The following is a 25,936-nucleotide window of genomic DNA, read 5'->3' on the forward strand; positions in this document are numbered from 1 at the left end:
CACCGATTGAGCTCTTTGACTGCCAACAGACCTGTATCACTGGCTTTTCACACCAAAACATAAGTAATTCTAGCCTGTGAAAAGGCCCAAGCAGTGATGCCAAAGAATGTTTTTATCTCCACACTTGTCTGCAAAGACTCTGCAGTGTGACTTCAACAGTGCCACAATCATGCTGTCTGAATGATTTATTTGAGCAATATCCCCCATCAGAAAACTGTAAAACACCAGCCACCACCATTATGGTACGAGCTCAAATAACAGCAACAGAGCCATGGAGAGTTCTAGAACACTCTGCCAACTGCTTTGCCAGTAAGGGTTTATCTTCTAGGCCATTAAGTAAAAACAATTGAAATCCAAGCAAGTGGGGGGGGGATATCCTGTCAATGATTGTCCAGCAAAAGAACATTTCATTTTGGCCACATCGATGAAAGAGCTCAAACTCCCTTAATGTCATTTACTTCTAATATCAAAAGTATTCAGAAAAGTATATAAATGACATAAAGGGGAGTAGAAGAGGAGCCCTCAAGGTTTGTATGGAACTTACAAATTACCGGCAGATAATAAAGCAATATAAGCAACTTCCTTGTCACTCTTGCAACGCCTCTCGGTGAGAGTGCTAGGCGGCAGGGACTTGTCCCTGTGGACAAGTGTGTGTAAAATGCATTTCTGCACAATATAACACACAGTATGAATTGGCAGAGAGAAAGTGAACATATAAAATGTAAAGCAAAAAGTGGAGATGTGCGAACTTAAGAAGGTCGATGGGAAGGGCAAGTTAGCAGTAATCTCAGACAGGAGCACAAAGTGTCTGTTGCTATGGGACAGACAGACTGATGCTTTCATTTGCAGTACTCCTCCCTCTCCTTAGAGCATGCCAAGTTGATGGTTTAGGCCAAGTGTTCAGGGCAAGGAAGAGACGTGCTGGTGTTGGTATGCAGGCTAGACAGACAGTAGACCACACATGGGCAACATACGGCCCAAGGGCCTGTGGACCATCTCAATCCAGCCTGCGATGTCTTCAAAAAGGTAAACAAAACGACCCCCCAAATAAAAATATACAATACAAATAAAAAAATCTCATTGATAAAAGGCAGCATTATGTTAACGGTTCCCGAGGCAAATTAATTTAACTTGATTCCAATTCATGGTAATTGATTGTTACCTTTTTGAGTACATAAATAAAAACTTCAATCAATCAATCCACATGCACCTGTTAATAATGAATAAATGTGATAAACGATAAATATCGTTGTGCAGGCAGATTTAACATCAGAACTTTGGGTTTCAAGTTTCAATTCAAATGTCCAATATCCCTTCCCTCACTTTATTGAAGTCAGTATGGCTCTCTGGAAGAAGAAAAGACACCCACCCATCAGTAGACTAGCGAAATATCATGGCGGGGCAGAAACCTCATATCTCCATATTTCATAAATGTCTTTTCGAAATTGTATGCACTATTTCATCATACAAGAGTGTCGCACAAAAGTAGTGAAAATTACAGATCTACAAGCTCACAACTATTAAATGTTCTTAAAATAATAAGAAAGGAATGGTTTTGGACATTCAAGGTTTACACCCGACAGCAACAATATCTGGATGGCTGCTAAAGGAAGGACCATTCCCACTGGGCAAAGAGCAGGCTTCGACCAATGGGGGCACCCCTCAGATGTGCAGCCACGCCCCCTGGTGGAGAGAGACTGAAAAAGGAATCAAGCCATCCAACCTACAAGTATCCTGGGAGATGGGTCAAAGCAGGAAGAATGGGTCTCACTCTCTACACAGTAGAATTCCAATATGATAGGGCTGGGTAATATAATATATATACAGTATAATATTATATTCATGTCTTGATAAGAGACTAGATATTGTTTGGATATCATATTGTGGTATGGCATCGGTCTAAGTGTTGTCTTTTGTAAAGGCTACATTACAGTAATGTGACTTTATGAACTTACCTGACTGCCAAAAATTTCATTGACTACATATTTTGTCAAAGTACGAATAGTCATCCCCACAATATTGTCACAATATCAATAGAGGTATTTGGTAAAAGGATAGTCATATTAAATTTTGTCCTTAATCTCGGCCCTACCGTAAGGGTTTGCAATAACAAAGACTGATGGCAAATCTATGAGGAAAATCGGATATGTCATTCTTTTTGTCACTGGGGTGACTCAAATGTGTCTCGTCAAATACCCCAACAGATGGCTGATTATCATAGATCAGATTTTTGATACATGAGAAGAGTCTGGGTTCATTACTCATTAGTGCCTTTGGAGTGAGTCCTACCAATGAGACCCTTGAAGACAAATGGACATTGGGTTGTTCCCTGAAGATCATTCCCAAGATATCCTCACTCTTGGAGCCGAAAGATCCGAAATGGAGACTTGTCTAGCCAGCTGCTGACTGAGCCCCACTCTTTTAGGTGACCTATGACCCAGACCCAGGGGGCAAAACTTTTCCTTGCTATTTTCTTCTACTTCCGACAGTCGCCATTAGGGCAGGAGATCGGCTTTCTAAAGTGGCCCCATGCAAGTGACCTTTGCCCCTTCCAACCACCCTATGGCAAAATAAGTGGTATTATTGAGTGGCATTATCAATTTTTTTTCTGGTGAAGAGTGCTTTCCTAAAACAAGACAGGGTCTAACAACGTGCGACTCCCATCATGTGTATCTGGTGATTCATGTGGCCAGTCTGTGCAGGGCTCTTGCACCATTTTGAAAGTAAAATCGGAAGCTTTTTAAAGGGGTATTTTATCAGACACTCCCCCTTCCTATATAAACCCGTTTTAACTACATGTTAACCATATTTAACTCATAAAAAAAACACGTCCCTGGTTCTGGTGACTGAGATTGTCCTTCTAATGAGTGATGGGCTGTGTTTTTGTTAAAACAAGTAAAATAAAAAAACATATATTATACATATTTATTTTTTTATTACAAAATTATAAAATAAAATAAAAGTAATTGAAAAAAAAAAAACACAGCCCCCTCATGAATTAGGCCAATATCAGTCATCAGAACCAAGCATGTGTGTTTTCAATAAATAAATAAAATGTTCCATACCTTTAACTTTAGCCTTAGAAATACCATCTGCAAATGTAATATCTACAGCAAATTTGAGCAAGGTTTCAGCCCCACTGACTAAAATTGCATATTTCAAAAAGTATAAAACATCCGTGAAAACATACTGGCAGTTTGGCTGAAATTGGCAGTGATCGGTCCAGAGGATTGCGAGATTACCTACGGACAGACTGACATGCACACACAACCCTAGATGGCTAGACTCTTGCAGAAAAGATAAAATTGATAAAAGAGAAATTATTGTTAAATGCCATGTTTGTACAATGACAATCTGTCTTGCATAGCCTAAACACAAGGACAAGGACACAAGGACACAGCGTAGATAATAAGGCCTGGGCCCATTACTAAACAATGGCAGACTTTAGCTCTATCTGTCTAAAAGGCGACCGCTTATTATCTGTTTATCTGGAAACAGGTTATTGTTTTGCTATAATGACAGTTTTATCATAGTCATCATTAATACTCCACTCTCCCCATGTGTCCTTATGGTACATCTCGTCTCGTTTGACTTCATTTCAATGTTGGTCACACAACTACTTTGGCGAACATAAATATGAAGACAAATATGGTAAATAAAGTAAATTCTAGATCAAATTAGAAACAAAGAAATGTCACAAAGAAATGTCACTGTACCCTGAACTGTGTGAGTGAGCAATCAATTCCTTTTAATCCACCTCTCATTAAAACAGACTTGCATCAGGGTCAAAATTAACTGCAGTGCCCAGACAGAGAGAGAAAAAACAGTCACCACTTTTCAAAACAATTCTTGAGCAAAAATATCTGGGATTTTTGTGAAGGCATAGTGATGACCTAAGTCCACTCCCTGACCTATTAACGAGGTTAGAAAAATACCCGTCGCCGGCAATGACAGCAGCCTCACTCACACATTTTAATAGCTTTGATTGAAATAACACCGTTCCTTGACTGGAGTATTAAAAACAAGCCAAGGTTATTGGTTTTGGCTGTAGATGGCCACCGGTATGACTGGTATTATTTCAGCTGGCCTGATAATAAAGTGATAGAGGGTCATAGAAAGGAGGGCAGAGAGAGAGAACAGTGGCCCCCCACAGGCTGTTTTCCAACCAGCCAGTGGGGGCCAGAGAAAGTCACCATGCAGGAAAGCTAAAGTAACATCTAGATATACCGTTCTAAAACATGCATATTTGCATTAAAAATGCAATTTTTTGTGGGTTTCATTCCATTAACTCATGAAAATATACCTACAGTATGCAGGATGACCCTGGACATAGTGTTGTCCCTCATCAGTTAGAAAAGAGAAAACGTATAAGAAAAAGACCTTGGAGATATTTAGAGTAGTGGATTTTTCAGTGCCTCTGCTTGATCCTTATGATAATGCCATGTTACATACTGTTGAGGGCAAGAGTGCACAAACAGCATTAAGAAGCTCAAACAGATGACACAGGCTGATATTTAAATCCCAAACCACATAATGAAGTTATTATAGAAAACAAAGTAACACCCAGGCAGGCCTTCCATTTTCCATGCCCATATTTAGTGAAACAAGAAGCTGTCGGGGCATGCTGGCACTTGGACACTAAATGCTGGGGATGATGCATGTTTTGGCCAATGTCAGCAAAGGCATCATGTAAAAACACATGCTGCAAAAGGGCAAGGAATGTGAGCAGAGGGGAGTGGCTTGAGACAATTGAAACCCTGTGTACCTACCGTACACACAGACTACCTTTGATGTTAAATAAGATGATTTATGATTATGAACTGAAGCCTAGGTTTTCTTAACGGCGTGATATCTCGGTCAATGATTACACCAAGGTTATGCAATAGCTATTAGCTACATTGTAATCTATGAGGAACATCCAGTGGCGATGATAAGACATTCATATTCACTATTTTCACTATATCGACGGCATTTGTTTGACCATAAACATGGCCACGTGGTCATTCAGTGAAATAAATAAGCTACTTCCGAAATAAGGAAGCCAAGAGATTCCCGGCATCGACGCAACTACATTCCAATGAGGATACAAGTACAAGTAGTAACTTGTCCTCTAAACTAGACAAACTAAAACACTCTGGAGCAATGCAGCACAATATACGTCGTTGGTCCTATCAGCCCCGCAGGTTACGTTGAAAATGTGAGATGTTTTCTAAGCTTACAATTTACACCTGTATGAGCCTAACGAGCATCCATGTGTTGTTGCAAATGGTACCGTTCAATGTTTCTTTCACAAATGCAGGTTTAGTCTTAATGAAAGCTCAGTCAATAAATGACTCCACGTCTCTTATTTTTCTTTCATCCATCCAACAGAGGGCAACATATAGCACCCTCCCGTCACATTTGATGTAGTTAAAACAGATGAACCACTATTTAGGTCATTCAGACACCCCCCGACCCCCCCATATTTCTGTTAACGTGATATGGCGATAACGACAATATTGTTACATTCCTACTAATCACCAGGTCCACATACCAATCCCTCCCTGCTAGCTCTTCCACAGAGCTCTCACAGCTCTCTGCATGGGACCTGCTGTATAGCTTGCCCAGCATGGGGCCCTGATGACGACCTCATTGTGTTCTCCACTTATGCCTTCTGGTCGTGAACGGCTGAAGAACGCATAAGCGGAATAAGCTAGAACTTCTTATTGTAGTGGGTATAGGCTATAGACAGACCCATGTAATTAGTAGAATGATGTCTAGAAAGTTTTTCTCTTCCCCTGTATCCCCTCCCCTACTCTTTTGTTTTCTTTTTTCCTATCTCTCTTCCTATTCCCCACTCCGCTCTCTTCCCCCACAACACCGCTATTCCAATCAGTCAGTCTCTCTCCCTCTCTCTCAACCCCCCCCCCCCCCTTTCCCTCTCACTCTCTATAAAGCATAAAACATTATGCATTTCTCTGAAACCATCAACTAAAATCAATTTAAATCCGTGGCGAGAAGGGACTCTACTCTTTTTAATCAATTGTTAAATCTGGATGCATTCTATTGGTTGCTGCTAAGTCTGGTTCAAAATAATCAAATCATCAAAAGTAAGGGAAAAATATAACTCCACATACTTTGCATATTTTCTGTGAAGAACCCCTCACGCACAAGCACGCACACACACTATTTATATCCCTGATGTAGTGTTGTTAGGGAGAGTTCCGGATCAGATTGGGCAGGGAGGCATGGAAGGGTTTAAGTTGTAGACAAAAACAGACTGGTGATAGGTGAACTGTCCGTGACGTGGTGGTGTGATGTGCCGCGTACGAAGTCGATCGTACCGGCGGTTGTCCAGAATCGGAAATCCACAACTCTCTGTAGGTTTCTGTCTGTCTGTGTCCCATTTATGCTAGGGGTGCAATGGTTCAGTTAGCCCACGGTTCGGTTCAAACATTCATTCAAGATTTATTTATTCTCGAAATTACACCGAGTAATTTAACTCATTTGCAGTGTCGTCGAGTAATACAATACGGTGCAATTCAACGACATCACAGTTTAAAAATACATTACAAACCTCGGTTTTTGGATCACGGTTTCCGTTCGGTTCCGTTACAGTAAAAAGACAAATGTAAAATATTTCCAAAATGTTCTTAATTTCACTTATTAGCAATAAAAACGTGTTTTCTATTCAAAGTAACACATTCCAGCATTTTCTGCCTTTCATTATTTTCAAGATTTTATTTTGACCTTATATCACTGACTTTACTTTCATTATTATGCTCAAGGCAAAAGCATGTGTGCAGGGAAGAGAGGGATACTGTCGCAAAGAAAAATATCACTTAAAAGTTTAGTTTATGGCAATTAAACATCAGCATTTAATCTCAGCACAAGGATTTAAGGATGTTATGCTTATAACGCTTACAGGAAGAGTTCCTATCTACAGTCTTTGATGGGACATGTCTGACGGAAATACCTTTTTTTGAGCTCCTGCTACGAGTGGTAGGACAACAACAACGTAGGCTAATCATTATTATGCTCATTTATCAATCCGATGGTGTCGCCCGCCGAATATAGACCATCTACAGCCTCCCAATGTGTCAGGGTGCTTGTGGGTCGGCTGTTTTTGGCGAGCAAAACCAGTGTGGTTTCACTCGCGGGTCGTGGGGAACTCCGCCTTATAAAAGGTGTATTGAACCGTGCAGGGCGAACAGTATGGTTCGGTTTTAAACCGAAAATCGCTGCACCCCTAATTTATACCTATAATACTATAATTATTGTATAAATGGGACACAGACAGACAGAAATATATTCATATGGAGATCTCTGTATGTCTGTCTGTGTTCCTTTTTAATGCCCATATATGGAGATCTGAAGTCCCCAATACAACTTTGTAGTACCGACGTCAAAGACTGGCCTCCAATACTATGATAAAGGGTACTGCACCACCAAGTAATCTGACAACAGGTACAATGGGTATAATAATGTTATTATGTAAGTAACTTATTACATTATTTTATTACAGATGACACATGTAACAGATATAGTGTGGTCTGGGATGGTGGGAGCCATTATGTGTACATGTATGTCCTTGTTGATGTTACTATGAAGATTGGATTTATTATCATTATATTATTATTATTTATGTATTTTGCCTGAGGACCCCCTTGAAAACGAGATGATGCATCTCAAGGGGTTTATCCTCTAAATTAAATTCTGAAATAAATATAAATAAAAACTGGCGAACCATTGCCATTCCAACGCTGAGGGATGATAACATGCTGTCCTGTGGAGCCAGACTTTAATCCTAAAAACACACAAAGTCCGTCACGCTACCGCCAGCCACCACTGCCAGCACTGCCTCTGGGCTAAAACAAACCTCTATGTCATAGTTGATACAAGTAATGCTGCTATGTACAGTAGAAATGCATTTAGGCAGATCTATAAGTACACGAAGAGGCAGACATGAGGGGGAAAGGAGGAAATGAATCAGATCTGATAATCTCAACACATTCTGCTGTTCAATGCTACAAAAAGTACCATATTGTACACTTATATAAACTGCCAGGATCCTTGAAATAGACGTTGCTGTTGTTGTTCATTTGCCCCACTTTTTATTCAATCCCAAATTCAAGGTCTTCTCTACTAAGAATAGATTTTAGAACAAATTTTACTGCTTCAATGCAGTTACACATTATTAATTACATAGCTTGTTGAGGAGCCTCTATAAAGTGCACCATCAAAAACCGCTTTCAATTCTGCCCATCGTGGGCACCAAAAATGCAAACAGTACAAACTCTGTCATACAAACTCTATTACCCTCCACAGCTTCCTAGTGTCCTGACCAATGCACCCCATGACTGACACAGTCCTGGGTAGGCAACCAAGCCTGGCAGAGATCTGCCCTCAGAGGAGCGCACTTCTCACACACATTTTACACCATGTGACATGACATCATTTACATAGCGTGACAGCCTATTACTGTTAGTTTTGCTCTTATTTTGATGTAGCTCTTATTGTTAAGTCATTCAACTGGAAGTCAGAAGTTTACTCTTACTTCACCAACATGCTATGCAATTGCAATGTTCTATATCTCTGCTGTAGGGCAGAAACCAGCTAAGTCCTAAATGTTAATTTTTCAGGAAATGAAAAAGCAAAACAAAAAGTTGTTAGGAGGTTTTGTTCATCATTGATAAGAACAGCTAAATGGACCTCCAAGCTCACAATGAGGTTGGAGGTCAAAAGGGTGTGGAGCCTGGAGTTAGCAAAACCAGCTAACTCCACCCCCCTTTGGTGGAGTCAGCTGGTTTAGCAGAAAGTTTGAGGATCCAATGGAGTTAGTTGGTTTTGTCAGAAGCGCTTTTTAATACTTTTCATTGGTTCAATATTTTTTTAACCAACACACAGACGTAAAGGGTGTTCAATAGCACTGATTTATGAAAAAATAAATAAAAGCTGAAAAATGGAGTTGGTTTCTGCCCGACAGCAACGATATGTAATATTGATGCAATATCACTAATCATTCATGTCAAGCGACAGTACTGCTGTAAACGGAAGGCTTTTGCTGCAGTTGCTTGCTTCCTGCATAAAGGCTTTTTCAGACGGTAAGCGATCAACGCACTTTGTAATTAATTTTCAACGAGATGCGAGCAGGCATGTAGGGAGACACAGACAACAGTTAGTTTGTACTCGTTTCACGCATCATATAGGTAATCTGTGAATTTTCCCTCTATAAAAGCACTACTGCCACTATCAGCTGGATTGATCCTTCCAAGTGAACGTTTGAGCCAAATGTAATGAAATTCCTTCCAGGCATTACATTTTACTTTCATGAGAATGGGAAGGACATGAGGTTTTATTGCCCTTGACCTTTGACCACCAAAATCGTAACTTCATTATTTTAGCCTATGTCATAATTAGCGTATAAACTCCTGAAATTGAAATGAAATTTCGTCCAGTCATTCCACTCACAAGATAGATAGGAAAGGACGACAGGTCACAGTGACCTTGAGCTTCTTTGAACAACCAAATCTCATCTGTTTGTGCAAGATTTTAAGAAAATTCCCTTGAGTTGAGACATTCCTGAGATATCGTGCTCATGAGAATGGAATGGATGGACGTCTGGACAACTCGATTACAACTCGAAATAAGGAAGCATACATCTAATCAGATATCTTGTTAAATCACCTTGCCAGACAGGTAAAAATAAATAAATCACCATTACTGACCTTTCACAGTCTCCATAACTCACATATACTCAAACAAGATCTTACACTCCAGTCCAAAGTATATTGAAAACTTGCCAGCCCTGTAATAGGCCTATCTATGCAAGGCCCAGAATCTTTTTAAGGCAAACTCGTGGTGTTACTTACAGATCTGTGTAATGTCATTAAACAATCACTCCATTCTCTACCTCTCATGGAGAATATTCTTCTTTTGGTATGCAGCATGACCATGTACTGTAACATATACATGTAAGATCATGCAAGTCATTAGCATAAAATGGCTAGGAACATCATGTGGCTTTCTATCTCTCTCTCCCCATAACCCCATCCCCCCCAAAAAGTATTGTGAAATCAGTTTTCATCTGCTGGCAGCTGAAATAAATTAACTGTGCCTTTACACAACTTATTGTCTATAGAACTTTAATTACTAACAGCACAACATAAATAGAACATTTTTGGGGTAATTGAACAATAGCTTCAGCTGTGCCTGCTTACTTTGTTGAAATCTTCATAATAAAGTTCCCGGAAAATTACCATAGTTTATATACTGAGGCCTTTTGCCTTTGTTACTCTGCTCAGGAACATTCACAGCCTTTAATTCTTTTGACACCGCTGAGATACAGTGAGATACAACTCCCATTAAGCATCAGAGACATTCATTAACATCAGTGGGGGGAGTTTTGTCAGTCCAAATAGGGAAAGCATCTATGTCATTTCAGATTTTAGCGTTCTATTCAAAAATAGCAGATATACAAGATCACACTTTGTGCCACACTGTGAGCTTGTACATCTGCTACTTTAGATTTTTTTTTTTTTTTATCTTGAAAGTGTGATTTAAATACTGATTTAGAAGGCATTTGTAGAATCGGCATCAGGTCTTAATGGGTTAAGGACAGGTGGGATGTTGCCAATGGGATGGAGAGAATTCTTCAGTTAATAAAGTATAGTTCTGTCGTCATTTCAAGTGGTTAGTTGGTGAGTAAGGGCTTTGCCCTGAGACGTCACAGGGGGCAGAGAGCCAGGGTGGGTTCTTCTGATGAATAGAAACAAGAGTGCTCCGTCCTGCCTCAAGGGTATTAAGCCCTTCACACACAAACTTAACCCATTGAGACCTGAGGCCGATTCTACAAAATGTCTTCTAAATCCTAACAGTTTTCTGAAAAAAACTCATGTTGCTATATCGGTGGTTCTCAGACTTTTCATGCCAAGGACCCCCAACATTATACGTATTTGACTGCGGACCCTCATCTCAAAATATTTTGTAATAGGGACCCCCAGAAGCAAAGATTTGAGTCAAAACCTTTCCCTTTAAAAAAATATATATATATTTAAATATTTGCACAAATGTTCGCGATTTTTCAAAAATAGCAGATCTACAAGTTCATAGCGCGGCACTCGGTGCCGTGCTATGAACTTGTATATCTGCGGGGGGGCACGGTGGCGCAGTCGGTAGCGCTGTCGCCTCACAGCTAGAAGGTCCTGGGTTCGATTCCCGCCGGGGACGCTGTGGGCGCTGGGGGCGTGTCTTCTCCTCCGCGTCATCAGCACCCATACCATGGGGTTGGTGAAAGGGCCTACTCTGTGTGGAGTTTGCATGTTCTCCCCGTGTCTCCTAGGGTAGTTAATACCCTCACAAAAACATGTAGTAATCCTGGTCGCTATACCGCCTCCCCCATGACAGCCGGGGCGCCTGATGGAGGGGAAGGGAACTGGTTGGAATAACGTGTTCCTTCCACGCGCTACGTCCTACCAGGGAAACTCCCCCCTGTCAGGTGACAAGAAGGTCAGTAGGCTCTCATGCATTGAAGGAAGCATGAGCTCGGACCTGGCCTCCCTAGGCTGAAGGGGACTGGTGTAGTGCTGGTGTAGGGCAGGTGTAGCGCCCAGGATCACTTAGGAAATTGGCACCGGGTGAAAAAAATGGGTTACAAAATTCGCGGGATAAAGATTTAAGAAAAAAAAAAAGAACTTGTATATCTGCTATTTTTGAATAGCCAAAGTATAAAATAATTGAAGTGGTTACACAGATGCATTCCCGGTCTTAATGGGTTAAACGAAGCACACTAAAGCAGACGGTATACTGCACAATCTTGAGTGTTTATTTAAACTCTGAAGTTGTGTGGACAGAGAGACCACAGCGTAGCATAGAAAAGTGTGCAATACTTGGTGCAGCTACAGTATTAGTACAGTGCATGATGGCACAGTTCTACAGTAAGTGGTAAGTACAGTGTGACGTTTTTACTGCCAACTCTCTTTCCCCATTCCTGCCCTCCATCCAGTCTCTTCCTGGTTTTAGAAGCTTTCTCCTTCCTATCCTATTTTTTTCTGTCGCATCAGTGGAAACAGAGTTATATGCAGGCCTGTTACGCCCTTTCAGACTGTAACAGAACAATGTCCTTGCAGGTGCTGTTAGTCCTCATCCTCAATTAATATAATATTTATAGACTGGGCTTTTAAAAATGGAGACCATTTGGACTTATTTGTTGTGCATATCTGTGCACAGACGGCAGTCAATGGCACAGCTGATAAAAGAAAAGGTTTCATCCACAAGGTGTGATTGCCCTAATTAGTGTGGTTGCCATAATTAATATATTGTAATCACAACATCCAGCAAAAGAATCACTATTTGTTAGTCTTCTTCTGTTCATTTAACAAACAGCTTTTGTTGTTCATCATCTAGTAAATCTAGTAAAAACACAACAAACACACTAAATGGGGTGGTTCTGAACACTCTGCACGCATCTGATTAGTTCATTAAGTAAAACATCTAAAAAAACTAAGAAGAAAGGTTCAATCATGGGGTTGAAGTTGTATGCCCAAAAGCAGCACTGAAATAAGATGTGTTTCTCCATGATCTCATCTACAGAAACAGTCCACACTCACAAGGTGATTTTTCTTTTAATTTGATTATTTACCGCAGCAGCAGTCTCTGACAAACGGACGCGTTTCGGCTACTCAGGCCTTCATCAGCGTTTTTCTCCCATGATCCCAACAACAGCGTCCTTCCTACCTCTACCCTCTCATACCACCATCAACAAACCCATCTCTGCTCTTGTCTATAGTTTGTAAAACAACACCACTTCAAGGGCAACAGGGGTCACCTTGTCCAAAAGCTTTACCCTCAGGGGGTGGGGGGGGATCACGGGCGGGATCGGAAATGCATAAAAGCCAGAAGAGGACACAAGCAAACTGTAAACTTCTCAAGCGAAAACAATGGATTGTGCTGGTCTGACAAACCTGAAATCCTGTAAATTGCGGGAAAACTCGACCATCACCTCACTGAGAAAGGGAGATGATAATGTGGTGGAGGCAGAAGAGGAGGGATGGGAAGGGTAGATCAAATGACATGATGGTAGAGGTTCACACACTTGGGAAGAACTGACACAACACTTTCCACTTCCTGCTCATTTTCTCAAAGAAGGTGTGAGCAAATGTTCCAATATCTTAAATGTGATTCAAGTTATTGGAGTTATAAGGAATTTTATTGCCAGCAAATTTAGTTGTAACATGGTTACAAAACAGCATAGAACAAATATATTTTTATATAATTTCGACCAGCATTTCTCAATACCGAGTGCACTCTTTCAAAACTCTCACTCAGTTAGCACAACAGCGGTCATAGTAACATAATGTTTTGCTACTGTCAATGCTTGCACATAGCCCACCAAAATCGAAAATACTATACATACCCATTATAATTATTTTAGCTGCAGATGCATTGTCTAAACCAGTGTACTAAAAGGTGCGAGCTTGTAGATCCGCTATTATCGCTATTTGACCAACCTTTTGTTCACCGTACAAAGTCCTTAACTTATTTCAAATTGTGTTGCCAACTTGCTATGCATTCAGGAATTTCAAGCTGAATGATTTTAAGTTGTTATAGGCCTACTTATCATTAGCCATCTCGTAGTTATAGGCCTACTTATCATTAGCCATGTCATGGTTATAGGCCTACTTATCATTAGGCATGTCGTGGTTATAGGCCTACTTACAGTATCATTGGCCATGTCATGTCATTTATACACAAGTGGAAAGACTGCCTTACTTCCCTGAATAAAGAAAATGGATGCTACGTATGTAACGTGCATTAATTTATTTGGTCCTAGTTGACATGTGAATTAATATCGTGGCTCTGGAAGAGTAAAGGCAGCTCTGCTGTCACTACGAGCAACATACGTCGGCACCTCAAAAGCAGTAGGCATCCTATAGAATGAAACGCTTGTAGAACTAATTATTCACGATAAATCATTGTTTAGTGTCACGATTGGCTGTCTTCCATCTATCTACTGTAGGCTACTCTGTTGTTGTAAGGGTGTCACTTGCAAAACGGTCAGGGGTGGGGGCGGGGTTGGGTCTGCTCTGTAGAGCAGATCTACACGCTAACAACGCATCGCGATGCAATATGTTGTCAGATTGTAAATCAGTTATTTTTGGAACGCAAAAGTGTGTTACTTTCTGTAGAGACTAAGGTTTACAACTTGACCGTCGCCTAACCTGGGAGGGGTTTATTACTTGTCCATGTTCATTTACCAGCTGCCTGCATTCTTGTCTTTATAAAACAATAACAGCCTAAAAAGTATAAACCAGGCGTAGGCAACAGGTACGGGTGCAGAGAAGGGTAATCACTGGCATAAGTGTGAGAGAGAGACTTTTTGAATATCAAGTCCCCTCACATCTGTATGCAAAGTTCATCCAGCACATAATTCTACATTCATTCAAACTCTGAACTCTGACTGGGGAGGGAGTCTGCAAGATACGTAGGTGGGTTATTGCTCTGAGTTTATTACAATGTCCTGATGTGAAAGCAAATATTGAACAAAAAAAAAAGGTTGTTATATTTATGGACAATCAAAATCTGTTGGAAATATTTCATTTTGATGTGGTGTCATAATTAAACTTAATGTTGATATGGCATGCTGACTATCAAGGAAATAAAAACATGGCACTTCATGTCAAAAAGGTTGCTGACCCCTGGTATATATACCCTGTTCATTAAATAGCTTTATTCATATGATTCATTTCATACTATGTTGATTATTTGTTTTTTAAATAGAAGATGACCCTTTAGGCCCTAAAGTTTAGGGGCTCCGTAGTCGACTACTACTACTGTCAAAGTTCACATCAACTCCACTGTTTGTTTTTGATCTAAAATACGATTTTTAGAATTCTATCTTTAACAGCGGTTAACCGAAGAAACGGCGGTACACATTGATTTATTACCATGCCAACAAAAAATGTATACCACCCCAGTTCTAATACATACATGTACTAGGGATGCAGCAAGACAGTTAGGCCACAGTTCAATATGTAGCTCTGGTTTTGGGTCACGGTTTCGGTACATGTTTTGTGCCCAAGGACAAGGAAAAATGCTACCATTTCCTTCTTTATTTCGCTTTAAAGCTTTTTCCTTCAGATATATTCCAGTATATGACCGGTGTCATATTTTCACAAACACAATAATCATTGTTTAGTTATCGTCAGTCTTTCATCATATGCTCAAGGGACAAACAAACCTTATGTCACCACTTCACCAATGTGGCACTAGGAAATGCATGTAAAGTAGTAATGCGAAATTTAACTGCAAAACTAACAAGTTCATATTGATCTGTGGATGGCGAACCGTACGGTACTATATAATACAGAGAACTGTTGCATCCCTTATACATACAGACATGAGTTTTGAACAAGACTCTTTGGAGACAGTAGGCCAAGTATTAGGCTGGTTTCCAAACTTGGCCATAACATACTGGCGACTCGAGGAAGAAAGGTGATAGGGAAAAGAGTGGGTGTCCGAGGCCAGAGAGGTGCCAACATCACAATGTGTGCAACAATATCCTCTAATGGGATTGCGGTTACATAAACAACTAATTGGGCCATACAACACAGAGTACCTCATTCCTGGATGAACTCCATAGAGGGTTTGTGCCAGTGGAGCACATAGGGCAGGGGATTGTATGGGACGTGGCATTTCACCTCTACACTGCCGTCACAGAGTGGTCGTTGTTTGGAAGCTCATCCTTGGATAGTGTCTCTTTTCTTTGCACTGTATGATTCTTCAACCCTATAGGAGGAATTATTTTTCTAATGGGAGGTGGACAGTTTATGACCTCAATCATCACAATCGGATGTTGTTCCTGGATGGTTAATGACTCAGCAGAGGATTGCCGGGGATGTATCCATCATGCAAAGAGATTATTTCCCTGGTGTATCGCAAGAGAGAACAAGAGGTGTGACATGGTTGAGAGACCATGTAGCCAAATGTAGGAGATACAGTAGCAGCATGTAGCATGATTACAAAGCAAAAACTAATTAAAAATAAATGAAACTCAATTTCCTGTAGCATTTCTAGGATTTGTTCCTGTACATTAAATGAAGAGGTGCCATCCTATCGTGTTTTTTCTATGGAAAGTTGGTTTAAAGAAATAAACAATGTATACCTTTTTGTGACTTTTTAACAAACTGAAACAGAAAACTAGTGCTGGTGTTTTGGTAGAATTACTTAATTTAGAGACATTAATGAACTGCTTGTTGCTACAGCGAGCTGTGTACAGTATACTACGCACTCTGTGTCAGTGCTCAAACATTCTTGACAAACACGATTTAGAAAATGGTGTGGATTTCAGCCCCAAACAATAACTTTCGGATGCAACTTTTTTGTGATGATGTATAGGACAACGCTGGCCTGTCACAATTATTATTAATATTATTATCATCAAGTATTTGAATTGAAAATTTGTTTTTGCCTAATTGTCATAATCGTTTCCATGTTGAAAAATGTTCAACATTTTCAAAGATTTAAAAAAAATAGCAGATCTACAAGCTCGCGAGGCGATATTTTCTGAGGTGACGAGTTGCGAGCGAAATCGGCTATTTCACAAATATTTTAAAAGTATAAAATTACACATGTCACTCAGTCATTTCTTTATACATTTAATTTATTTGTCATATCTACCCTGTGCAATTTTTGTTTACAAAGCCTAAAAGGCAAACAGAAATACAATTTCTATTCCAACGTTCAACGCCAAAAACACATTTAAAATCGTTAAGCGCAATAATTTGTATGACAATGGATCGTCAAGCACAATTTCATGATCGTGACAGCCTTAACTGGTACACGTGCATTCTATATGTGATTAAGTCACAATACCATTGTTTGTAGTTGTTGGGAGATAATGCCAGATTGTGAAGACAAGCCAGCTCTCAAACCTACAGTATATAGTATGTCAGCAACAATTTAGACAATATTGATATATTGACTTATTGCCCAGGCCTACCCCAAGCTAGACTAGGTCCCAGGATGGTATGAGTCCATGATACAGATCATAATCCCCTCTGCTACAGATGCTGTGGAATGTCCGAGTGCTTCCGTTATCTTACAAAAACAAATCTGACACATTCAACAGTGAACCAGTTAGATAATCAATTCTAATTCTAGCTACTGCTGCTACCGATTAGCAAATGAATTACTGGAATGTATGGACACGAATTTACATGCTCACAACATCGCAATGTGCATGCGTTGTGAGTGTGTAGGTCTGCTCTGGAAAGCCAAAGGGGTCATATTTCACATGACGGGTACATTTGGTTACATTTGAACACCCTCTAGCTTGAATTAACACTTAAAGAGGTGGTGCCATGGTTTTGCACTTTTTCTGTTTTTCATGTGTCTATGAGGTTGATAGAACTTCCTTAAGCCCTGGTGGTGTTTTTATGGTGTTTTATGTCTTCTGACTATTTTGAGTTTCTACCTGGAGGCTGAAACCTTGAGGGTCAAACGTGCCAATAGAAAAACAGCCCTTTAGTGACATAGTAAAAATATACCGTCCCCCTCATTATCATAACACAACAGGTGTGGGCATGAGGAGGGACTAGGACAGGTGGGTGGTGCTAAGGTGGTGGAGGAGGTGCTAAGGTGAGAACCAGGTATACTTAATGAACTGGAGGCGTGTCCACATAAAAACATAATTTTAACCATTTCTGTACACTTTTTTGAAAAAAATCTTCCTCCTAGTATAACCATAATACCTGATGATTGTGTTTTAGGGGGGGGGGGGGGAAATCACAGAAAATCACGGCACCCCGTCTTTAAGGTTTTTACTGTACTCCGGGGTTTGTGAGGTGCCTTTATAAAAAACAAGTTTTTATATATTACAGTCAGTTGTCAAATTTAAATGCACTTGTGCAGAAGGAATTACAGTAGGTTTTGTTTTTGAGGGGGACAGAACATATTCACAAGGTTATGGTATAGGCTTACCATAAACCAACAACGTTTAACAACTTAAACCCCAGGCATTCGTATTCTAGGGAAACCCTTTGCAGAAAATAGAAGGTCTACAAGCTCACAACTTTAATGTAGAGCAAAAAACAGAAAAGACACTAGTATAGAGCCCTGAGGGACCCCGATCAACCAACTTTGGGGTTTAAGTGGCTAAAATATTGCAGCACAGAGAGCAGAAACGAACATGAAGACTCAGGACCAGCCTTTATCCATTGTTCACATCGGATGAGAAATTCCCTCTAGACTCAACCACAGACCAGCTGATAGCAGAGTCACTGTTTCCTCGTGAGCTCACATGAGAGGCTCATTTCAGTCAGTGAATGAAAACAAAAACAAAACAAAATTCAAACAGAGATGGACAAAGTATAGATTCTCCTGGTAAAATATCATTCCTCTACAAGTGAAAGTTACTCTGTTAAAAATGTAATAAGTTGACTGAGTATTGCTTTTAAAATAAAATAATAAATATTGAGAAGTAGTTTATTTTTAATAACAACGCATTGCTGTATTGTTTTAATTTGACATTTACAGAGCCTCGTAACTCTCTGAAAGTACCTAATGAATACGATGACTTGCTTGTACATTAGAATTACTATGCTTACAGAAAGCCTTCACATAAACATCTGGGCCCCAGTACATTTGTTTCTCAAATGGTACAATAAATCTTTGATTAAGGAATATAACAACAAGTATGCATTGCATTGATTAGATATTTGACCACCACGTATACAGTGCATGCGTGCATCGTTCTGGCACTGAGGGTATAACCCTAAAACTCGGGATAACTCAGGGTCTGGCACTGAGAGAGTTAAGTAGCATGTGAGGGGTCAAACTAGGGTGTTTTATGATTCTGAATGCATTGCAAGCATTTGTTTTGCACCAAAACCACTTTTGGGCTAAAAATGGCCATAGCCATAAGCCATCCTTTTCCAGGTATACTTTTTGTGTAAAAAGCCCATTGAGGTTGGGCCGTTTTTAGCCCAAGGAGTGGTTTTGGTGCAAAACAAATGCTTGCAATGGATTCAGAATCATAAAAACACCCTAGTTTGACCCCTCACATGCTACTTAAAACAGAATTAAATTTTGATTTATTTTCCCCGCATAAGGTTATTGTGGGTACCCCAACTTTCAGCAGCTGTCAAAAATTCTCCTAGTGAAACTGCATTTCAGTCTTTGTGAGATGTGTTACTAGACACTTTTACAAACACATTGGTGAAGATTTTTTTTGGTAAGGAATTTATTCCAAGATTGGACATTTTTCTGCTAATATCCCCTGACTATTAAGAGTCATTGCCGTCATAAGCCCTAAACACCTCCCAGGCGATGGGAGGCAATTTTCATTGGATAGAGGTTCATGTTTTGTTTGTGCATGCGTGCATGCATGCATGCGCCCACTACTGAGCAAAAACAGGGGCAAAATCTCAGTTTCAATCAAAGTTTAAAAGATGACAATTAAAGCATGAAAAGCAGCCTATTAAATATCCCAACCCAGGTCTTATATTTGTGCAAAGTTTGGAAACAATTGAGAGATGGCGAACAGACAAATCAATGACGTGTTTGTAATTGTGAGTGTAGGACAGGTAGACCTTCTTGATGCAAAGTAAAATGCAGGTTCTATTATTATTGACTATTGTCAAAAATAAGACAACTATTAATTCAATTCCTTAACGTTTGCATCCCTACTACTTGGCATTAGTGTTTTGCATAATTTGCAATGACCCGTTGCTGACAGAAAGTACTGTACGTGTGCAAAGGTCAGAGGAAGATGGAATCAGCATGCTACATGAAGAGGATGTATAGAAACAGTCCTCATGTTTGACATAAGAGGAATAACGAAATATTGATAAAAGCTCTTTGAGATTAAGAATGATGACAATCAAATTTTGGTTTCAATAAAAGGGAATACAAATATTGCCAACTGACAAGTCACTTTTTGGTGAAAAACACTGGCTGAGCAATGGTGCAAACCTGTGCTTTTGCAACCCCAGAGCACAGGTCTCCAGGCTGGTTTGGCTACCCTGGGCTGTGTCAGTCGTGGGGTACAGCTGACAGGACACGAGGAAGCTCGGTACGACAGTGCAACTTTTTGCAATAAGTATGATTTGGGTCCCAACCTCTTCGTCATCTCAACTGAACTTTACCAATTGTGAACACTTGAAAAGTGTAGTAAGTCATTTCCAACACACCAGCTCAATCTAAAATCCATGATGGCAGAGATTCCAGTGATGTGTTGTTGTTGATTGATTTATTAAATACTTAATTAACAAGTTTGTTAACAGTACAGTAGTACAGTAAAAAAAACATATGCTAAAGGGATAACACAAAAAGCCCCAGAAGGCTGTTTTCATTTTGGTCCATATACAATGGAATGCAATCTCAGATTTTATGTAGTTTGAGGTAATACGTAATATTTTCTTCCCACAAATGCAGCATATTGCCTTGTCCAAATTCACCCACTACTCCCGAGTCACTTAATTGGCTTAAAGGCAGAATTTACCAAAAATATGCAACGTAACATTTGGATTAGAAAATAGGTCAACTGGCTGTATCAGTTGTTTGGGCATTTTACCACATAGAGAAGTAGGCGTAGCACTTGCTGCTATCTCTAACTACAACTGTGCTTCTGTCTTTTTATCAAGTATTCAAGCCGACACACACACACACACACACACACACACACACACACACCCCCACACACACACCCCCACACACACACCCCCACACACAGCGTCAAGTGACTTGAAAGTTTAATTTCTCCCCAAAGCCCTTGAACATGAGATGGAAGACAGTCAGTGATGATAACTTGATTATGTGTTTATGCAATGATTATTGTGTTTATGGTAAGCATTTCATATCACACAACATACTGTATGCACTCCTGAAACTTTCACCAGCCAAATAAATTGCTGTAATGAGCTCAACCCTGCAGCATGCATCAAATAACCTCGGTATTGTGGTAATGTGGCTATATCCAGCCCTACAGTCTTATAGTGTAGTCCAAGAAATGTTTTTCCACATCGTAGTGAGATCGCTCAATCTGACAGGGTCAAAGATGGCCATATACTGTACGTGCCACGCCATAAGAGTGTGTTCTGGCGGTGTCAGAATGTCCATGCAGTGTAGCTGTTGCCAAGACGATTTTCAACCTAAGAGTGACTGTTATATAACAACTACAAACACATAAAAGTAAAGAGAAGGTCACGTGTTAGATCATGGGGAACCAATCACTATCTGTATCTGCTAGTCTATGTAATGTAGACAGGTTCATAAAAATGGCTGGAGATATCAGCACCCTTTGGAGAATTGCCAACCCACCCTCTTCTGACAAGTCAAGCCCACACTTTCATTTTTATTTTTTTATTGGGGTCAAACATTGACTCGACATATGCTGGGCATAGTTGCGGTGGACAGTGTGGCAAGTAGACTCGATTCTAGATGAATAATCATTCAGATGCATTTATTTTTTCATGCTGTACAGCGTGAAAAGTTATGATCGATGGCCAAAACCACGCAGTATGCCAGCACCTTAAGAGAAATGAACATACCCCCCAAGGAGGAGGTGTCCCCTTCCAGACCTTCTTGACCCTCCTTTAAGCTAGCCCCCAAACCTCACAACTTAAAATATAACTAGCCACCCATGCACAAACCTTTCCCTCACATCACCAAATGTGCCTGTAGGAGTAAAAGGAATGTGAAGGAAAATATATTGCAGTGAAAGAAGATAGCCCCAAGTGATTGGCTTTGGATTAAACTCAGCTATTGTTCACATTCCAAAAGAAAGTTCCACTTATTTCTCCGCCTCCTCCCTATCTCTTTAAAAGTCATTGGCCTGAAGGCTACAGCATTGGGGGCTGTTTCATGAGACACACGCCTAATGAATGTTTGTTTTTACCTTATTTCTCAAGTACAGTAATTAATAACCGCTTGCACCTACAACAACATGGAATAAAATTGTGGGGTCTACCTACCAGCTCTTAATAAGTGGGTGTGATTGTGAGTGTTGTAATAGATGTCCTAACAGTGAGCATAGTTCAGAGGGACAGAGTCGTTATGAAGAGAGGATGGCTCTCATGATGCAAATATATTGAGCTCTATGTAAAGTTCTATAGACCAGAAGATTAAAATTACATTGGAGCGAGTTTCATATTGAAGGGGTGATGATTCTATCTGAAATGTTCTTATAACCAGGCTTATACATTGTGCTCAAAATTAAAACCAACGTCATCCCTCATCACAACTCAAGAGGTTTCTTAAGTATTGACCCCGGAACAGAAGCACAGCCAACTTATCCAAGTAACCTGATGCTTGTCCTGGCACGCAAAATCCTTTAATGAAAGTTAAAACCATCCTTCAAACATGTATTTATGCCATAGTTATTTTCTTAACAGTTTGCCTCTGGCTTTTACATAAGTGAGTTCATTTAATTCTTGGCAAGTTCGCAAAACCAGCTGCCAAAGAAATATTATTGTTATTGCCCAACTAGCCAAGAAACAATCCCTCAAATATGTGTTTATCGTTTATGCCATTAGTTATTTGGTAACCCCAACAGTGGGCACCAGTGTTTTCTTTTTAGTTATTTTTTTTTTACAATTGCTACAAAACCTGTGGGAAGCAAGCCATGTCATTGGGCATAAACAAGAAGTTCATGGTTAAATGTAGGTCTAATAATGTCTGATGCATAGTGCACGTTCAAATCAAGTATAATTTACATTAGCCTATATCCGACCATTTTCCAAAGCACACATTTATTCTTTTTTTTACGGTTTAGAAAAAAATACCAGTTTGCAATGTTTATATGCCCACAATATTTAGGTGCCCACTCAACCTGCATCCAGTTATTTTCTTAATAGTTTGCCTTAGAAAAAAATACCAGTTTGCAATGTTTATGTGCCCACAAAATGTAGGTGCCCACTCGACCTGCATCCAGTTATTTTCTTAATAGTTTGCCTCAGACTTTTACATTCATTACATTAATTTAAAATAAAATGTGGCAGGTTTTCAGAGCCAGCTGCATAAAAATATATTGTTATTGTCCAACTAGCCAAGAAATGTGGATTTTCTGATTTAAAAGGCTGAGAATTGGCTATGCCACCACAGCAATAATAAGGTGTTCCTGAAAGGCTCCTCTCTCCAGGGCTACCGTCCTTCCACACACAGACAACAGATTATTTTACTTAATTTCTAGATATTGAACAGAACGGAATTGTAATGCAATGCAAGCCGCTTAGAAATACCACAAAGAACAGAAAAATGGTACAGTTAAGTATGTTAACTAGGTTCACATGCCACAGCTGGTTTGTGATGATTTCCATGTAGGTGGTGGAAAGTAACTAAGTACTGTACTCAAGTACTGTACTTAAGTACAATTTTTAGGAACTTTTACTTTACTGGAGTATTTCAAATTTCCAGTACTTTTACTTCGACTGCACTACATCTCAAGAGACAAAATTGTACCTTTACTTCACTACAATTATTTGAAAACTTTAGTTACTAGTTACTTTTGTAGATTTTGATTATTATAACAAAACATATATTAACCACTTCCGCCCTATACATACTTTAGCTATTTGAAAATATGCATAATGAGTACTTTTACTTTTGGTACTTTAAGTATATTCTGATACCAATACTTTAGTACTTTTACTCAAGTACATTTCGAATACCAGACTTTTACTTGTAAAAGAGTATTTCTACTAAGTGGTAGTGATACTTTTACTTAAGTAAAAAATCAGAGTACTTTTTCGATCACTGAGTATGGATCAATGCAAGCCAGGGAAAACAACAGATACACGGAATGGGTTAGCAACAGTCAGTAACACACTACATGCGGTTCAAAATGCGAGAATTCGTCTGTCCAATGAAGTCTGCTTTTTCCCCTCTTTTTTAATTATTCACACCTCGACAAGTCAAAACATGACGCCAGGCGTGTCTAGGGAGTTTCTACTCTTAAACCCTCTTTCAAAAGAAGATCACGAGAATGCATGGCTGTTTACTGGGTCCAATGGGGGCCCATGGCTACCTCACAACATGCCTCATTTATACCGTGGTGTCGCATGCCGAACAGAACTGATCTACAAGCTGCTTAGATCAGTTCTTTTCGGCAAGCTTTAGCCTTGGATCAAGACTATCATAGTTGTATTTTATCGAGTCTTGGACTTTTACTTTCGAATCTACGCTAGTCTTGGCTAGCAACCCCCAGTGTGTCCTGCACTTTCACCAGTAAAGCCCGTACTTCTCCGTACATGTATAAATACAATATATAAAGGTGCTGACCCGGTTTCCACAAATGTTAGCTCACGCTTCGGAGTCTTTCTACAATGTATTAGTCCATATTTGTTAATAAATAAGTATTTAATCCCGTCTGTGGCCCGAACGCCATTTCCCCCTCGTTTACTTCCTGTTTACATTGAGTGTATTATTGTCTTTCACCGGATGCGCACCGTCACTACCGCCCATTGAGGAATACAGGGAACTTCTGACAGAATCCGCCACAGACGGGGTTAAAACACTTCATTATTGAAAACTACGCACTAATACATTGCACAAAGACTCCGAAGCGCAAGTTAACATTTGGGGCAACTAGGTAAGCACCTTATATATATTTTGTGTACATGTACGGAGAAGTACGGGCTTTACTGGTGAAAGTGCAGGACGCACTGGGGGATGCTAGCCAAGACTATCGTACATATAAAAATGTCAAAATCGATAAAAAAAAAATACATCTATGATAGACTTGATCCAAGGCTAGGCAAGCTACACACATAGACGAACGAGTAGAAATTTAAGTTGAAGAACTTTTTGCAACTGTTGTAAGTAACTTGCACTGATTTATGAAGCACGTTTTTTTTTCGAGGCGCTGTTGCCTGTTGAGTGATTATTTTTTGCTTTTTCGAGATGTAAGACATTAAAAAAAAGAAGTTAACAATAAGACGGTGTTTCTTCTTCCTCTGCGGTACAAACCATACATATAGCTCAACTGGTCAAGTGCAGGTGCTTCGGTTCAGATTGAAGATCACTTTCAAATAAACTCCAGCGGTGGGAGACGTACGTGTCGGATAAAACGTGGTCGTTAACAATAGGTTGAAAACATCAGTCACACACAACTCCAGCGTAAATAAAATCACCAGATCAATGTTTGATGATCGGCACAAACATTCATGACGTTCTATCAACCGCACACCTTATGGAATGACAATTCCACCATACAAAACCATAATTCAACTTACTGTGATGTTGACTTCATGTTTTTTCAGTCGATATTTCAGGCTCTTCATTGTGACTGTAATATCTCGTGACCCTTAAATAAGTTGTAAAGATTAAAAAAACAACCATAAACAGAAGTAACTCATTAAAACCTTAAAAGACAGAATAACTTATTTCTCCACCGTCCTGGGGCAAGTTTCACCTGATGCCCCAACATAAACTACTAGACTTTGCTTTTAGATTGACATCCTTCTAAACCAATTAAACGGCCATGTTCAGAATCGTCTCTATAATTGGACCAATGAGCTGTAAGAGAGGGAGGGACTTCCTCGCCAGAGTTGCTGGGACAACACAGGACAACCAGTGTTGCCATGTCGGCTTATTATAAGCGACTTTGGGCTTTTCCCCCCCTGTAAAGTTGCTTGTAGAAATTGGTAGTTGCGGGTTGCGTTTTTTTGGGCTTGTTTTAGTCACAAGCAACTCTTAGATTCTATTTTAATATCTGGAATCCAGAGCATCTTACAATACCAACCCTTGACAGCCTATACATCCAAACAGAATAGTCAAACAACGTTAAACTCAGCTGTACGGAAAGCTTGAATTATCCTCTTTCTATCTGCAAAGTTTTTGTTTCATAAAAATCCACCGCAGACATGTTATGAGCTACTTTCTGACTTTCTGTCAAGAAATTCTGTGCAGGTGATTATTAAGTGTTGGGGTTTGGAAGCGCTCGTTGGAAATCACTTTAATA

At 39.8% G+C, this 25,936-nt stretch overlaps 1 protein-coding gene across 1 annotated transcript in view; it reads right to left on the bottom strand.

Annotated features, from left to right (window-relative positions):
• Nucleotides 1-25,400, bottom strand: part of uacab (uveal autoantigen with coiled-coil domains and ankyrin repeats b) — a 51,856-nt gene extending 26,456 nt beyond the window's left edge. Inside the window, exon 1 of the mRNA XM_080438837.1 lies at nucleotides 25,209-25,400. Within this exon, the coding sequence (XP_080294963.1) occupies nucleotides 25,209-25,256 (48 nt within the window). The 5' untranslated portion in view covers nucleotides 25,257-25,400. The remainder of the gene's footprint in view (nucleotides 1-25,208) is intronic.
• Nucleotides 25,401-25,936: the final 536 nt, after the last annotated feature.

The sequence above is a fragment of the Gymnoscopelus braueri genome (assembly GCF_963280865.1).
Source record: "Gymnoscopelus braueri genome assembly, chromosome: 1".
Taxonomy (NCBI): Eukaryota; Metazoa; Chordata; class Actinopteri; order Myctophiformes; family Myctophidae; genus Gymnoscopelus; species Gymnoscopelus braueri.